Source organism: Anolis sagrei, chromosome 1 (assembly GCF_037176765.1).
Source record: "Anolis sagrei isolate rAnoSag1 chromosome 1, rAnoSag1.mat, whole genome shotgun sequence".
Taxonomy (NCBI): domain Eukaryota; kingdom Metazoa; phylum Chordata; class Lepidosauria; order Squamata; family Dactyloidae; genus Anolis; species Anolis sagrei.
The window spans coordinates 222,022,357-222,040,414 of NC_090021.1; the positions used below are offsets into that span (position 1 = coordinate 222,022,357).

An 18,058-nucleotide genomic window follows, 5' to 3' on the forward strand; every position below is an offset into this window, starting at 1 on the left:
TAGCATATTGACTGGCATAATAGTTGAGTTAAGCAGCTTAGAGGTTACTCCAATAGTTCCAATAATTAATGTAAACCAGTGGTTACCAAACTGTGGTCCATGGACCACCAATGGTCCACAAGAACTAAAATATGGTCCGCAGCCTCACTATTACTAAACTGTTGCAACAAGAGCAACTGGTCTCGCAAAATCCTCTTATAGTGCCAAGGCTTATTAAATATGGTTTTCTGTGGGTGAGCAAATGTGACTACTGGATGACATAGGTTTTGTATCAGTAACTAGAGCTGATGTGGTCTATCCAATGCAATTTTTCTGAATCAGCACCCCAAATAACCAAATTGAATTTAAAGTTGACCAAAACCTGATTCGTAACCCTTTTGGTACTAATGTTGGGAAGTGGTCCCTGATCAAAAAAAGGTTGGGAACCACTGGTGTAAACAAGACCATCAAGGTGGGATGGGATAACATTTTAATTCGTTATCTTATTTCCATCCTTACTAGATTTTTTTCACTCTGAGGCTGGGTGTGGCAATGAGCAGTAGAATGACAACCAGCAAAAAACAAGAGATAGGAAGGAGAGAGATGAAGCCTACGGTGCACTACCTCATAATGCAGAAGCACGCATGAGAAAGAAAAGGAGAGGAGAAAGAGTAGATGAGAAATGTAAGGAGACAAAGAGATAGATGGAGGAAAGGCATGAGACAATTCTATGTGGGAGTGTTAGGAATGTGTGGACAAGGCAAAAACAAAATAGTAGTTGGACAGAAAGAAATGGAGACAAAAAAGACACTGAAGTAAGGGAGTGGAGAAATTAGAGGAAACAAAGTGAAGTACAGTGTGTGGATTATGGACTATGCTTTGCTCATCCGTTAATCCATGAAGCATCAGATTTTATACCACAGAAATGCAGTATATGGCTACATAGGTGAAAGCAATAATCTGAATAGGAGGGATGTAGAAAAAGCAATGCAAGATTGTTGCTCTCTCGTGTGTATACTTTACGTCCCACCATAGTTCTCCTAGTCTCCTTAGATATTATTGTGCAAAATATCAATACTTCATGATGTCTTTGTATCTAGGAAATAAATATTTTGTGTTATGCCTGGTTCTAAAGAAACCAACACATTGAGCTTAAAGAAAACCAAAGATATCAAGGAAGCGATAAATATTTTATTATTTCTTGAACTCTATCAAAAGACATAAACTAATCTCAACAGGATAGTTAAAAGATATGTTTATGTTTATCAAAAATATTATAGAGACAAAATACTAGTAAGACTTGAGACACTGAAGATTAGGTAACACACGAAATTCAGAAAGTGTGTACTCTCAGAAATGAGGCACAATTAGATAATGTTATATTGTTGTTTGGCAACTACTTTCACATAACCTCAAGGAACAAAACTTTCAGCTGTTTGTCCTCTCCTACTTATACAAACACACATATCAAGTTCTCAAATAAAACTTTGATCCAAAATGTGTTTATAGACAAATATTTCTTCCATACCTAATTTACAAAGAAAAATAAATCAGCTATCTGAAGAGGTAGTAGAAAATACTCTGGACCCACATAAAAATAATCAATACCAGAATCCTGAAATTTGAAAAAACCATAGAAAGGTATGGCAAAAAAGAGGACTGTTGGACTTGAAGTCAGAAACATTAAGTCAGTTTTATTAAAGCAGATAACATTCTTCTGTCTTTATTTCTTCAAATGTAGTGCAAAACAAACATTTTTTCATCTTCATTAAGGGAAATGATACACATTTAGAGCACCGAAATATCCTCAGTCATCGCTGTCACTTCCAGTTTCACTCAACTGAAGATCATTCCCTAAAATTAAACAATGAATCACATCATTAATTCAAATATTTTTCCCCATAAAACACTAGTTTTCCCTACTGTATAAATCTATTTATTTCAAGCATGAAACAAATAGATTTATACAGTATTTAACATGAGAGATGTAAGTTAAGAGCAAAACACACATTTTCCTTATGTTCCTTAACAGAACAAACAACTAATGGGAATAGTTTTCATTGGAAAATTGTACAGGATGTTTGTATAAAAATGCTCAATATCTAGATCTTAGCCGTGCCCCAGCAGCTGCCTGAAAAAATTATTTATTGCTTTATCTCCAACATTTCTACCCCGTCCTACTCAATCCCCGAAGGGGGACTCAGGGCAGCTTACAACGGCAGCAATTTGATGCCAACAACATACAACACGTTACATACAACATTATACAAAAGATAAAATATTAGATTAAAATACATTTAAAACATTATCATGTAGTCAAATCAAAGTCTGATTTAAGGTTAAGAGACAGAACTATAGAATCATTGAAAGAGACCTTGTGGGCCATCCAGTCCAGCGTCCTGCGAAGAAGCAGGAAAATCACATTCAAAGCATTCTCGAGAGATGGCCATCCCAACCTCTGTTTAAAAGCTTCTAAAGAAGGAGCCTCCACCATACTCCAAGGCAGAGAGTTCCACTGCTGAACAGCTCTCACAGTTAGGAAGTTCTTCCTCATGTTCAGGTGGAATCTCCTTTCCTGTAGTTTGAATCCATTGTTCCGCGTCCTAGTCTCCAGGGCTCCCTCCTCCCTATGACTTCCCCTCACATATTTATACATGGTTATCCTTTTTACTCTCAGCCTTCTCTTCTGCAGGCTAAACATGCCCAGCTCTTTAAGCCACTCCTCACAGGGCTTGTTCTCCAGACCCTTGGTCATTTTAGTCTCCTTCCTCTGGACACTTTCCAGCTTGTCAACTTTCCCTTCAATTGCGGTGCCCAGAATTGGACACAGTATTCCAGATGTGGTCTGACCAAAGTATTATACAGGAGTAGCTTGACTTCCCTAGATTTAAATATTATACTCCAACTTATGCAGGCCAAAATCCAATTGGCTTGTTTTGTCACCACATTGTTGGCTCATGTTTAACTTGTTGTCCATGAGCACTCCAATATCTTTTTCACACATACTGCTGATAAATTATAGCTCCCACCATGAATCTTCACGCAATCCTAATTCATTCTATTATGGTAATAAATGCTGAATTATGAACATGATACATCAGGTTTTTCTTCTTGAAAAGCTGTGCTTTATATTCTGCTGATATTAAATTTTAATTCATGCTTCAGGAGAGAGGGACCACAACAGAACATGCATAAAGCAATATACTGCATGGAAGAAAAATTCAGAGGAGCCTATGCTTTTCATTTGCACAGTTAAAGCGCATAATTTTAATGAACTTAACAGCAGCTTTAACCATCAGCTGAGCTGCACTCTTCCGGCAGGCCTACCCAGACAGTTTTAGTGGTGAGTTTTAAACTCCACTGTATGCCTGGTTTTTGTTTTGTGTATTTTGATACGTATTTTATGGAGGTATGTTTTAATATGTGTATTTTACAGACTGTTTTAAAATGATTATGTGTTTATGTTTCAATAATTCTCTAACCCGTCTCGAGCCATGAGGAGAGGTGAGCAAGAAATAAAACTATATTATTATTATTATTATTATTATTATTATTATTATTATACTAACAAAAAACACGGCATGTCACAGCAAACAAGATATATATGCTGGATTTTGTATCAAAAATCACAAGTCACACACTTCCCAAGCATTGAGGACTGTGTGATGTATTTTCGAATGATGCGCGCAGATCCAAGTAAGGTTACCTTTTACAGTTGACAGATCATGATTTTGCCAATGTTTATTGTTTCCAAATGGCAACTGACCATTGGGACCATCTGTATTGGTTTATACTAGAGCCTTTGCAGTTCGATTTTGAGGTCCTGATAACGGTTGAGTGTTTCCTGTTGTTTTTCTCAATGCGACTGTCACCTGGTATGGCAAAATCAATAATCCCAACTTTTTTCTTTTCCACAATTGTGATGTTTGGTGTATTGTGTTCCAAAACTTTGTCAGTCTGGATTTGTGTTCATTTTCTGCTACCTTTGCATGTTTATAATCCCACCAGTTCTCTACTTCTGGCAGGCGGTACTTGTGACATAAGTTCCAATGAATCATTTGCGCCACAGAGTTGTTATTATCATCATTATTTAGTCTATAAGGCAGTAGTTCTCAACCTGCGGGTCCCCAGATGTTTTGGCCTTCAACTCCCAGAAATCATAACAGCTGGTAAACTGGCTGGAATTTCTGGGAGTTGTAGGCCAAACCACCCGGGACCTACAGATTGAGACTCACTGCTATAAGGCATCATGTGAATGGGTTGCTGTGTTTTCCAGGTTGTACGGCCATGTTCCAGAAACATTATCTCCTGACATTTCACCCATATATATGCCAGCCATCCTCAGAGGTTGTGAGGTTTGTTCGATACTAGGCAAGTGAGGTTTATATATCTGTATAACAGACCTCCCACCCTCTGAGTATGCCTGCCACAGATGTGGGCAAAACATCAGGAGAGAATGCTTCTGGAACATCACCATACAGCCCAAAAACTCACAGTGATTCTGGCCATGAAAGCCTCTGACAACATATGAGAATCTTTGCTATTTATTTTTAAATTTTAAATTTTAACATTAACTGCCAGTGAAATGACACAAAGGTACATAAAACACCCTCTTTGGATGGTCTTGGATAATAGCTGTGGTTGGTTAGCTATGTAACACATCCACCTATGACCTGCCATCACGTCTTCAAAATAGTCAGGACAAATCCCTGCTCCTCTCCCTAGCTCCACTTTCTTCCACTCATGGATCTAAGAGTCACCACCAAACTGCAGGCACAATTTTTCTACACCTTTAAAGATGGAAGGTAGACTAGGATTCATTACACTTAAGCAATAGCAGTGACGGACTTGTGGCAAGTGAAAATATGGAATACAGTCTCTCTTCCCAATACGGGCCCTTCCAAGTGTTTTGGGGCCTACCATTTCCCATCAGACCAAGCCAACATGGACAATGGTCAGGAATTCAAGCGCTGCAGTCTAGACTATTTGGAGGGCATGAGGTTGATGAAAGGCTGCTGTACATAATCCAGTTCTATTCCTGAAGGAAAGCAGTTCTTACTCCACAAATAGATCAAGCATTTTACTGAAAGCTACACCATATTGTACAGAAAGGAGCTGCTTTTGAGAAGTCTGAATCCTTTAAGAACAAATTACTGATTTTAATCTTAGTGTATACAATTCAGACGCTGCCAGTCCCATCTATGACATCTTGTAAATTATATAAGCTACAATTTAGCATCGTCAGTGGTTAAAGTACCTTTTATCTTAGCTTCTAATCCCAACCTCTGGAGGTCCAGCCCTTTCCACGCAGACGTGGTTTAAGCTACATGAGAAAAGTTAGAAACTCTTGTGGTTTCCTTTTACATTCCTTACAGCTGGCTCTAACATGCTGCTCTGCTTCCTCTACTTACGGAGGGTGTTCATGAAGTGGCCACTGCCCTCTTGGCTCCTTTGATATCCAGCATCAATATCCAGGAAGCCCTGTTGTGATACCATCATTGTGGGAGACTGTGGGTGACGTTGTGACATTGGCAAGGGAAAGGATGGCTTTGCTCCTTCATCTTCTGAATCACTGGAACTATTGTCACTGTTTGATGATGAGGATGAACTTTTTGATTCAGAAGAACTGCCAGAGGAACTCATTTCCTCTATAATTTTAGCTTCTGCCTTTAGCTCTGAAAGTAAGAAGGATGTGAGATTAAGACATCATTCACCATCTTTATTCCTTTACATTCACAGTATTCAGTTTTCAGAACCTAAGTAAGTATAGGAGAGTGAACAGTATGCCAAGACAGGCTTTGTACATCAATGTAGTTAGACCAATGTTTCTCAACCTGTGGGTCACAGGGAGGGGGGTCAGAGGGGTCATCAAAGACCATCAGGAAACACAGTAATTTTTGTTGGTTATGGAGTTTTGTGTGGGAAGTCTGGCCCAATATATTGTTGGTGAGGTTCAGGATGTCCTTTGAATGTAGGTGAACCATAAATCCAAGAAGCTACACCTCCCAAATGTCAAGGTCTATTTTCTCCAAAATCCCACCAGTGTTCACATTTGGGTACATTGAGTATTCATGCCAAGTTTGTTCCAGATCCATTATTCTTTGAGTCCACAGTGCTCTCTGGATATAGGTAAACTACAACTCCAAAACTCAAGATCAAGGCCCACCAAACCCAGTATTTTCGGTTGGTCATGGGAGTTCTGAGTGCTAAGTTTGGTCCAATTCCATCGTTGATGGAGTTCAGAATGCTCTTTGATTATAAGTTAAATATAAATGACAGCAACTGCAACTTCTGAATAACAAAATCAATCCTCCCCAACCCCACTAGTATTCAAATTTGGACATGTCGGATATTTGTGTCAAATTTAGTCCAGTGAATGAAAATACATCCTGCATATCAGATATTTACATTACAATTCGTAACAGTAGCAAAATTATAGTTATGAAGTAGCAACAAAATAATTTTATGGCTGGGGGTCACCACAACATAAAGAACTATATTAAGGGGTTGTGGCATTAAGAAGGTTGAGAACCACTGGGTTAGACTCAATAGATTTGGAATGAATATCCCTGTTCAAATCATTTTTATGTAACAAAAACTAAAGAAGCACTACAAAAATGTCCAGGTACATAAGAATGAGCTTGATTTCTACCCCCTAGTCCTTGGGCACTATATAAGAGTAGTCTTTCTATGATGCTGACAGCAGTGGAAGAAAAAAAACTGCCAGGCCTCCCAAACTCCTACGTCAGAATGTCCTTCAGCCAACTAGTATTGTTCCAGCACTAAATTCAATGACTGAGGTCACTGCAGCCACTGTTTTAGTACACTAGTTATCTACATGGGCAAGGGCTGACCTGGTAACATGATAGCTGGAACACTGAACATAAATAAATTTTGCATACATTGTCATTTCAAGCTATTGCCATGGCCAGCAACAACCACTGTATGACTGGCAAGGGAAGGGCACCTTTCATATGCAGCTCATTCTATGACATCAAACAAGAAAACTAGCTTAGCCTGACTAAAAAGACTGGTTGTCACAAGTTGAAACATGGGTGCATTCATATGATTATTAATACTTAACATCTCTCAAGACTGGTTTTGTAGATCCCTTGCATCCTCCATGAAAAAAAAATAATTAGATGTAATCACGAGTCATCAAAAGAAGAATAACAGAATTAGATTGTAATTACTGCTTTGAAGAAATGTTGCTAGCTTCATTTCTGAGAACACTGTAGGCATAATGATTCTCATCTTAAAATGTGAGCAAGTGGAGACTTGGGACAAAGAGCGCCTATAGATCCCCAGTCCAGATAGAAGCACTACAACTCACTCTTTAGCCAGTTTATGTTGCACAGCCCTTATAAATCCTAAGAGGGAACACTTTTTCATGTTATAAGGAAGTACTGAATAATGAGATCTGAACTGCAGAGGACTCTGAATTTTTTCAAAACATGAGGATTTTTTCCCATTTTGGAGCAACTTGAGAAACTGCAAGTCGTTTCTGGTGTGAGAGAATTGTCCGTCTGCAAGGACGTTGCCCAGGGAATGCTCAGATGTTTTGATGTTTTACCATCCTTGTGGGAGGCTTCTCTTATGCCCCCACATGGGGAGCTGGAGCTGACAGAGGAAGCTCATCCACACTCTCCCTGGATTCGAAGCTCCGACTTGTCAGTCCTGCCAGCACAAGGGTTTAGCCCATTGAACCACTGGGAGCTCCAGTACCTGAGGTATTGTCCTGACCCTTTACTTCTCAACACAATGATGATGGGGTTGTTATATGGCCCATCCCAACCTACACTGTTATTCAGTCCTTTCAGCCCTATACAGCAGAGAATCAGCAAAGACAAAACCATTGCTGTCTTTTTTTGCTAAAGCCTGCTAATGCTTTACAGGGCAATCTCATGTTTCGGTCCAGCTGTGTGTCTTCAACACAAGTGGGACTGCACCAAAGACACAGTATCTGGAGCGAAACACAGAACAATGTTCACCTTACTTGAGAGGATCTTTCCCAGCAGGAAATTATCAGATAACACAAGGCACCCTATATAACGATGGTGACAGAATGTGTGGAAGTTGCGTTGAAATTGTGACTCACTCAATCTTAAAGCAAACCAGCCATGCTTAGAAAGAAGCATGCTTAAATTTAATGATCCCTTCAACATCCTCCATGGCATCACCCAATGTTTGCAGGGATCTTTTCCAGAGTTTAGTTACAAATAAACACCTGCACAAGACCCTTTCTTTGGCACTGTGTGTTCAAGGACTCTGCCTCAAAAGGGATATCCTACCTAGCAATAAACCAAGTGGCCACCTGCCAATGTTAATTCATTCCCTGCTGGCTGCCCTGGCTTTTAACAAGAAGCTTATTATGCCTGAATTAACACAATATGGCATTCCTACCATTATTAAAGTCTAAGAGGGGGATATATGGCGTTTCAAGCCATCAAAAGGTTTTTTAATTCTGCATCTACTCATTGTGGCACAGATTGTGTGTAAAACGAAGTATTATCCTAAAGGTTTTCCTTATTTAACATACTTAATTCTAAAAAAAGTCTATACATAGCAAGGCATCTGTCAGATAAAAGTTGTATAAAAGACACAAGGAACATTCTCAAATAGTATTTGGTTTATGGTCAAACAAAACCTTGCTGCAGTTTTTACTGCAGAGGAAATTTGAACACATGGCTAATGTCTGATTTAAACACCATTCTGCAGAGATATGGAGTCTCCATTCAAAATCTTTATTTTTATGATAGGAAAATGAGATCATTATCCAAGTGGGAAAATATGTGGTAACTGCAGGAGATCCCACTTTTACCACGATATCCACAGTGCTGGGGAGAGGGGGAAAAGGAAGAGTCATGCCCCAGAAGCCTTCAGGTTGCAAAATTGGCAGTTTCAAGGCTAATATTTTGGTCCCAATTCAGGTCTGGTTCCAAAAGTTGCCCCCTGCCTATGAAAAAGGACACGTACAGCTCATTGAGGTCTGGGTGTGCATACAGCTAGGCAGATGTAGACTTAAGACCTTTATCTGCTGCTCACTATTGGGGTATTAGGGTATTATGAAGGATAATATTTTAATATTATCCTTCATATTCTTTTTCTTTTCTTTTCTTAATATGGAGCCCCGGTGGTTCAGTGTGTTAAACCACTGATCTGCTGAACTTGCTGATTGAAAAGTTGGCGGTTCGAATTTGGGAAGTGGCTGAGCTCCTGCTGTTAGGCCCAGCACCTGCCAACCTAGCAGTTCAAAAACATGAAAGTGTGAGTAGATCAATAGGTGGGAAGGTAACAGTGCTCTATGCAGTCATGCCGGCCACATGACCTTGAAAGCATCTACAGACAATGCCGACTCTTCAGCATAGAAATTGAGATGAGCACCATTCCTGAGTTGGACTCGATTAGACATAATATCAAGGGAAACCTTTACTTTTACTTTTAATCTTAATATTCTGTATGTAATGCAAATGTTATTAAATGTTATTATTATGTATTGTAATTCATAATTTTATAATTTCAAGCTTCAAGATTCCTCATTTACAACAACCATGTTGTGGGACGTAGGTAGAACGATAGATAGAATGCAAATTTGTCATTGCATCTTTCTGTTTGTTTGCTTAAAGAAAGTAGATATCCAGGGGGCATTGAGTAATTTTATTGTTGATGAAAAGTAGGCCAAATAAGTTTGAGAACCTCTGATCAAGAACCCTGTTTCTTGAACTGTGAGTCATGATCCCAAATTGAGCCCCCTTAACTCAATATTAGGGTCGCAAAAAAATTGGCAACAGAAAATCTGTTAACAACAGCGTGCAGTGCCTATAGTAGACTCTGCAAAACATGCTTCATATAAACTTCATAAAAAGGGGAAATCAACCAGTTTGGCAAGGCTTGCAGATGCTCCTTTATTATCAGCAAATGTTTGATTTTATACTTTTTAAAAAAACTATATACCCAGGGTTATGTAACAATTACTTAGGCAGAAGTGGGCATGAGTGGAAAAACATTTAAGAAGCCCAACTCTAGAGGATCTGTTGAATTTGGGCAAAATATTGGTAGTGGCAATGTCTGATTTATACGTGAGTGTGACAGAGGTCCCTTCTTCACTGCCATATAATCCAGGTCATCAAAGCAGATAATCCACATTTTCTGCTTTAAATTGGATATGAGTTTAATCCAGTTCAAAGCAGATAATCTGGATTTTGTGTGGCAGTGTAGAAGTGGTCAGAGAGTCTGGAAGAAATGAGGGATCAATTGTCAAGGACAATTTATCCTTTTCAAACCTGCACATTAGGGTTTACTAACAGATATGTTATTTCCATTGCCCTTCCTCTTGATGTAATAGCTGCAAGAAATGGCATTTTCAAAGTCATTAACTTCAAAGATGCTTCATGAAGTGGCTCAAAAAAAGCATTGGTCAAATTGAAATTTCACTAAGGAAATCTATGAACAATTGATTGAGCTTGTAAAGTTGCTCCTCTCAAAAATTTATTGACATAAGAATAGGTCTATAAAGGTTCCCCATTTGCTACCAGCACAGACAACAAATCAACAACCTGCTTTTTAAAATTCAGTTTTAGACTTTTGTCTATTCCATTAACAGCTCTTCAAGTGGTTTCATATATTTTCTGCACTGACTGCTATCTAGACACTAAAAGGCAACATATACCAGTTGCCATATAGTTTCCCACTCAACCTCCACACTGTTACTGATCAACTGTGGATTGAGGTGATAAACTAGACCCCCCCCCCCGGGTGGCGCAGTGGATTAAACCCCTGTGCCGGCAGGACTGAAGACCGACAGGTTGCAGGTTTCAATCCGGGGAGAGGCGGATGAGCTCCCTCTATCAGCTCCAGCTCCTCATGCAGGGAAATGAGAGAAGCCTCCCACAAGGATGCTAAAACATCAAAAAATCATCCAGGTGTCCCCTGGGCAACGTCCTTGCAGACGGCCAATTCTCTCACACCAGAAGCAACTTGCAGTTTCTCAGTTCGCTCCTGACATGACAAAAAACAAAAACAAAAACAAACTAGACCCTAAGGGCCCTTCCACACAGCCCTATATCCCAGAATACCAGAATATCAAGGCAGAAAAACCCACAATATCTGCTTCAAACTTGGTTACCTGAGTCTACACTCAGATAATGTGGGATTTTCTGTCTTGATATTCTGGGAAGAGCCCTGAGTTAGCAGATATTCTCTCTGGGGTATCTAATAGAAACTTACTGGAATGTTTATTGGCAGAAGTTACAAAGGTCTGTGCTGCCAATGTGGAAAAATTAAGATCATTTCTGCTTTCTTCACTCTGATTTTCCTGAGAATGCTCTTTCATATTAGAAGTAGAGGAAATGCACACAGTAGGCCCTTCGGCTATTCCATTGCTGGATGCACACTTCAGCATTTGTGCTTCCATTGATTAAAAAAACAACCCTTTTTATGTTGAAATTCTGGCCAGGTGTGAAAAGGTTCACCATAATTTTTCCATAATTTAATTTTATTCCTGCTTAAGAAGTCCACTGTCAAATTCAAAGTTCCCTTGAAATATACTGCACTGGAGAATGCAGCCATTTCTTGGTCCATGGCTCTACTCCACTGATTAATAGAATTTAAAGCATGCAGAAGAGATACCATTTATTGCAATCTCACATTTAATTGTCAGTTGGTCAATGTAATGACTAAATGTTCCTCAGGGATAAGTGCAAGGAATTCCATCCAGATGATTTAGTAGAAGCAGCTCCATCAGAGAAAGCTATCCCTCCTCCAGCAGGATGCTATTTGTCTTGAGCTTTATTTATTGTGTAGGATTCAGGAACTAGTCACTTGGAGATTAATTTCCATTACTCAACAAGGTCAAGGAAGGTTTCAAAGGAAGTTGTAACAGAAAACTAATTCCAAAAAGTATTTGGAGCATCATTCTAGCTCTCAGAAAGGTGGTGAGCCAGGTAACAATCACATTGCTCTCCAGATGTTACCAGACTGCAATTCCCAGAATTTTTCACCAGAGGCTATGTTGACAAATGCTGCTACTACTAGCAATCCAAGAAATTCCCACCCCAATAGTAAACCAATACCTGAGCTCTGTAATTTTATTCTACAAGGGAAAAACTCATATTATTAACTAATATAAAAAGACAACAATTCCTCCAACCAGAAATTGAGTAAGTACATAAAGGAGAAGTACATAAAATACTACCTTCACTTAGACCAATTTTTGTTTACATACAAAGGCATGTGCACATATAGGTGAAGGCAGAGGCTTTCTAGCTCAATGAACATTAGTGCACTGTTGATTATCTCAAAAACCTCAAGTTATAGAATAATCTTTCAAAGCTCTTCAGAGCCCCTCAAACATCAGCCCCAGTTATAATTTACCTCTTTCAATGTCATCCATGAGAGAAGGGGGAGACATCTTCTCCTTTTGTGGAGAAAATTTAACATTGTTTGGAATCCTATTTGCATTTCTCATTTGTTGCTGCTGCTGCTCGATACGAGACTGGACCTTACTGCTTCCTTCACCTCTGCAAGAAAGTATTTTTATAAAGTTTTACATCAGAGTGTTGTAGTAGTGGCTGTTTTTTTTCTTTGTTTTCACTAGGCAACCGTATTTGGTATTATTATCATTAAAACTACCATCAGCCTTTTGGTTTTTGAACAGAAAAACACATATACTTTACTCATTGTGAAAATGTTAAACAGTAGTCAACCTACCTGGTTTTCTTCACAGTGATATTGCTACTAAGCTTTTCTAATCTACATTCTCCGGTATTATGGTTAATTATCAAGATGCATTCCTTTTGATATGGCTTCTTGGAACCCTTGAAAACGGTTACAGGTGGAGTAGAACCCTATTTTAAAATCAGAAGATAATTACTTCTGCTGTTTCTTAAAAAGAAATTCAAACAGATTAATATGTCACAGTTACATTTCACAATGCTTTGTTCCAAGAGTTTTTCCTCCCCAGTATTATGAAAGAAATTTCAGGTTACAAAAACGCAATCTTCATATCAAAATGGGTTTACTTGTCATAACAAAACCAATGCTTAAAAAATATTTCAAGGTTGTTTGTAAGATCTTGAAGTCAACCCAGGGGAAGGTTGATTCATTCTCCTAGCTTGTTATTAGTAGAGACTTTCAGCCCAGCTGCTAATTAACATGCTTCCTCAATTAGGGAACAGTCAAAAAGCGAGTCCTTGTTGGCATCAGCAGTCACAAACAACTATGAGCACACACTGAATTATCCTATTCTATTTTTTACCAATACAACATGGCAACAAGGAACTTTCCTACATTGAATGGACTCGAAATTGTCATACAAGCACACACTGTTTCAGCTGCATTTTTGATTAAATGTTTGCACAACTATTTTCTCTTCTTAACACATTGATTATTTCATGAGAATATTTTGGCATCAATGTGTGTTTTAACTAAAAAATCACATCATGGGAACATACTTCCATAGCAGAAGAAATGTGAACATACTCTACAAGAATACAAATTCTATCAGAAAACTAGAATAAGAGAAGGATGCATTAGAAAGTAGGGGGCATGTCAAACAAACCATGAGGAAAAAAAAAAGCTGTCTCCAAGCAACTGCTTGAGTTTTTCAGAAAAACTTGCCAAATATATTATTTTGTCTGTGCAAACATGATATTGGGCCAAAAGTCACAAATGTGCCTGTCTTTTAAAATATTTTTTGGAAATATTTTACATATAATTCTCTAAAAATACAGTATATGATGCAATGGCATTGTAAATCAAAAACAAAAAAGGTGTTATTAAATATTACAACCCTTTTGTGACTTTTGGTCCACCTTGTACAAACACAAGTTTTTGAATAAACCAGATACTGTGTTTTAAAGGCATTTTTTTGTAAAATTACAGTGAAGCTATTTAGAACCTAAAATATAAACAGAGCCCAAATTATGTACTTTTCATAGTTTAATTCATCCAAGGCACTTTGTTATTAGGATTCATCATTTAACAATTGTCTCAAATTCTTCAACTCTCCTTTAAACAAGAAGTTCATAATGGTTTCAAAAAGGCTGCCATTCTAAGTAGTCAAGAATGGAAACAATAGTAAAGTTTTCCCCTTGGCATTAAGTCTAATCATGCCCGACTCGGTGGGGCATCTCTATTTCTAAGCCGAAGAGCCGGCTTTGTCCATAGACGCCTCCAAGGTTATGTGGCAAGCATAACTGCATGGAGCGCCACTACCTTCCCGCCGGAGCAGTACCTATTGATCTACTCAAATTTGCATATTTTCAAACTGCTAGGTTGGCAGAAGCTGAGCCTAACAACGGGAGCTCACCTCACTCCCCAGAGTCAAACCGCCAACCTTTCGGTCAGCAAGTCCAGCAGCTCAGCGGTTTAACCCGCTGCACCACTGGGGGGCTCTATGGAAATAAAGTCTATTTTATTTCATACTTCAAGTATTAAAAGTAATTATGATTTAAGACTTAAACTACACCTCTTCTCCCTAGGTATGAAGAAAACTTACCTCAATATTGGGTAAAGTTATTGTCACCTGTTCACCTTTACCAACTTCAAGGTCTCCTTCAGAAGATGTATCAATGGATGCAGGCTTGAAGTCATCTAAGAAAAAAAGAGGAAAACAGACAATGACAATATTTTTCAGGACTTCAACACTGATCAGGTCACAAGAGGGAGGGAAATGCGGGATCTTTCCCCTGGTGTCTTTTCCACTGCTGGCTGATTTGCCATGTTGAACCAAAAGTGCATAGTTTTAGATATGTTAATGTCTATTCTTACTGAATCGTGATTTGATAAATAAATAAATTGAATTAATCTGCTAAATTCAATTAATCTGCCTGAATTAATCTGCTAAAAATAGGATTAATCTGCTAAAAATAGAAGAAACGTCAAGATTAAAGAGCATGGTAGAGAACTACACAATCCACAAACACACACAGTGTGTGTGTGTGTGTGTGTTTAGGGCTAGCCCTCAGATGCTGTACTATAATAACTCATGCCACAGTAAGCTATTGTTAGGATGCCTTTTTAGGTTTATGTGGCACAACCTGTTGTTGGCTAACATCTGGCAATTTCCGGGCATCCTAAGGCCCGTCGCAAACTCTGTTCCTGCGGGAGAAAACCTTGCTAGCATGTCCCTGACGTCACGAGACTCTGCCTCTCGCCCCGCCCCTTTCTCCGCCCCTTTCTCTTTGCCAGCGTGGTTTTTCCTTTGCTAGGGCAGCATTGCCCGCATTTTCTCTCAGTTGGCTGAATTCAACTGAGAGAAAATGCGGGCAATGCTGCCCTAGCAAAGGAAAAACCACGCTGGCAAAGAGAAAGGGGCGGAGAAAGGGGCGGGGAGAGAGGCGCAGGCTCATGACGTCAGGGACTTGCTAGCAAGGTTTTCTCCCGCAGGAACCTAGTTTGCGACGGCTCTAATGTTCCTTTCCCAAAACCACAGAATGGTAGTTCCCCATTTAAGTTTGCCAAGTTCTCTTTTCCCTTGTGTTTGATTCTTAGAAGCACTGTAGATTATTGCAAATAATGGAAACCACCAGATGAAAGTGATATTCTCAATGAGATTAACATCAACACAGGGGCTAGTTCCTCCATACTTAAGGGAAAGATAAAGATTTCCCCTTACATTAAGTCTAGTCGTGTCCGACTCTGGGGGGTGGTGCTCACTTCCATTTCTAAGCCGAAGGGCTGGTGTTGTCTGTAGACACCTCCAAGGTCATGTGGCCAGCATGACTGCATGGAGCACCGTTACCTTCCCGCCGAAGCGGTACCTATTGCTCTACTTACATTTGCATGTTTTCGAATTGCTAGGTTGGCAGAAGCTGGGGCTAACAGTGGGAGCTCACCCAGCTCCCCAGATTCAAATTGCCAGCAAGTTCAGCAGCCCAGCGGTTTAACCTGATATGCCACTGTACTTTCCATACTTTCCTTACAAATATGGGAGTTTTTCAAAATCAATTTACTCCTTCCTCATACTCTCACTGCTTTTGCAAAAAAGAGCAATTTTTGCTCATTCAAATAAATTAACTAAACACAGATAGAGTCTATAGTTCCCCTTGTACCCAAAATATCTCATTTAAGGACAAATTGCCAATATTCTTCACATTTAAAGACCAGTATTAGATGAATTAATAAAGATGATAAATTGACAAATTTCAAAGAAACTTTCAACAGACCACCAATTATTTTTTGACTTCCACTTATTTAAAAGGAGTAGGAACAAAATGACTACTGTAACAGGGTCATGAATGGTACTCTCAAAATGAAGAAAGCTCAGGGCAAGCAAGATTTTGAACAGATCTCAGGATTCCAGTAATATGCAAAGTGCGTCCTATCTCAAGCATCCGTTACTCTAGAGTAGTCATAGGTAAACTTTGGCCGGTAGGCTGTCAGGAATTGTGGGAGTTGAAGTCCAAAACACCCAGAGGGCCCAAGTTTGCCCATGCCTGCTCTAGACCCAACTATAAGTTCAGCAATATCCTTTTAATGAATGTGAATTTGGTTAATATTTATGCAAGTGCCACCAATTATGAAGATGTTGATTATTATTATTATTATTATTATTATTATTATGTATATGCTGCTTTTTCTCTTTTGTGTATTATGTATATACCCCTTTTCTTATAGAATCATAGAATTGGAAGAGAGCACATGGGCCATCCAATTCAACCCCATCCTGCCATGCAAGAACACACAATCCAAGCACCCCTGACAGATGGCCATCTAACTTCTGCTTAAAAACTTCCAAATGATGAGGCTCCACTTCCCTGCTTTGAAAAAGATACCAATGTATAGTTGGGATTCACACTTGGATCTAGTCATAAGTCTCACGCTTTATTTTTGGCACCAGTGTCCCCAGCTAACATCTCCGAATAATGGCTGTTATAAAAACCGAACTTGTCACTTCATCAACATGCCACAAGTTTTGCATTTCTATGGTTCTTCACACAAGAAACTATCAGGGCCAGCTAATCATCTCCGAACAAAGGATTCCCCCAGGCAGGAAGCAGCCAAGCTTTGAAGCTGCAAGGCTATTCAATGCTGATCAACTGCAGCTTTCACACTTGCCTCAGACAGACACCCTGGGCATTCCACAGATATATAAACCCCACTTGCCTAGTTTCAAGCAGACCTCACAACCTCAGAGGATGCCTGCCATTGATGTGGGTGAAACGCCAGGAGAGACTGCTTCTGGAACATGACAATACAGCCCAGAAAACTCACAGCAACCCAGCTCTTCACATTGTCTGCTCATAAAAGTCACTCTACTCCATGCAACAGGTGACTACAAAAGTTTATGCTTACAATTTATTTCTCCCAATCAGTCTCAAAGGTGACACAAGATCCCTTTGCATACTGATTATGTTAAATAGCTCAAGGTTCCTCCTCTCCCAAAATCTTCTGAACTCTCCTCCCCATTGAAATCCGAAGATCCAGCGCTTTGCTCGACAGTCCTTTCTTTTACCTTCTGCTTCTCACCCTCACTCAATCCAGATTGCAGAATTATAGCAGTTTAACACCACTTCGACTGCTAATGTTCCATCCTATAGAACCCTAGGATTTGGAGTATGGTGACAACCCAGGGAAATCTACACTGTTTCCCAAGCTCTGGCCAGCCAGGTGCTTTGGACTTCAACTCCCAGAATCCCTCATCATTGACCAAGGTAGCTAAGGCTTCTGGGAGTTGAAGTCCAGCATCACTGTGATCAAAGAATTCTGAACATTCCAGCCCTTCTGGACTTCAGATCCCAGAATTCCTGGCCGTCGGAAAAGGTGGCAAAGGCTTCTGGGAAATGAAGTCCCAGACCCTCCTGGCAGCTTGAACGCCGGTCCAGCCTCACTCACAGCGGACGGTGTGGAAGGCACAGCGCGGCTGCCTCTCGAAGCTCTGGCCCAGCCGAAGGATGCGCTCCTTACAGTCGAAGAGCGGCGGGGCCGCCCCGTTCATCCCCCCGCCACACGCAGTCCTGCGCTCTGGTCACTCTCGAAGAGATGCGCTGCCTAGCGCTGCCACAACTGCCCGCCCCGCCTCAGCCAAGCCACACAGCTCACAAAGGCCACGCCCCCTTCCCCTCCTGCCTTCCTTTCA

General features: G+C 39.9%; 1 protein-coding gene across 1 annotated transcript; it reads right to left on the reverse strand.

Annotated features, from left to right (window-relative positions):
- Window positions 1-1,150: 1,150 nt before the first annotated feature.
- EAF2 (ELL associated factor 2) lies at window positions 1,151-18,022 on the reverse strand. The gene is made up of 6 exons (XM_060774630.2): window positions 17,815-18,022; window positions 14,477-14,571; window positions 12,688-12,824; window positions 12,352-12,497; window positions 5,391-5,654; window positions 1,151-1,833 (listed from the first exon to the last, which is right to left on the reverse strand). The coding sequence occupies exons 1-6, from the start codon at window positions 17,915-17,917 to the stop codon at window positions 1,787-1,789; spliced, it is 792 nt and encodes a 263-aa protein (XP_060630613.2). The 5' UTR covers window positions 17,918-18,022; the 3' UTR covers window positions 1,151-1,786.
- Window positions 18,023-18,058: the final 36 nt, after the last annotated feature.

Excerpts from the sequence above, each read along its gene's own strand:
- EAF2 (XM_060774630.2), bottom strand. The coding sequence starts at position 17,917 with ATGAACGGGGCGGCCCCGCCGCTCTTCGACTGTAAGGAGCGCATCCTT. Across the intron at positions 12,498-12,687 it reads ATCACTGTGAAGAAAACCAG|AGGTGAAGGAAGCAGTAAGG; the intron begins GTAGGTTGACTA and ends ACTTTCTTGCAG. Across the intron at positions 5,655-12,351 it reads CATGGATGACATTGAAAGAG|AGCTAAAGGCAGAAGCTAAA; the intron begins GTAAATTATAAC and ends TCTTACTTTCAG.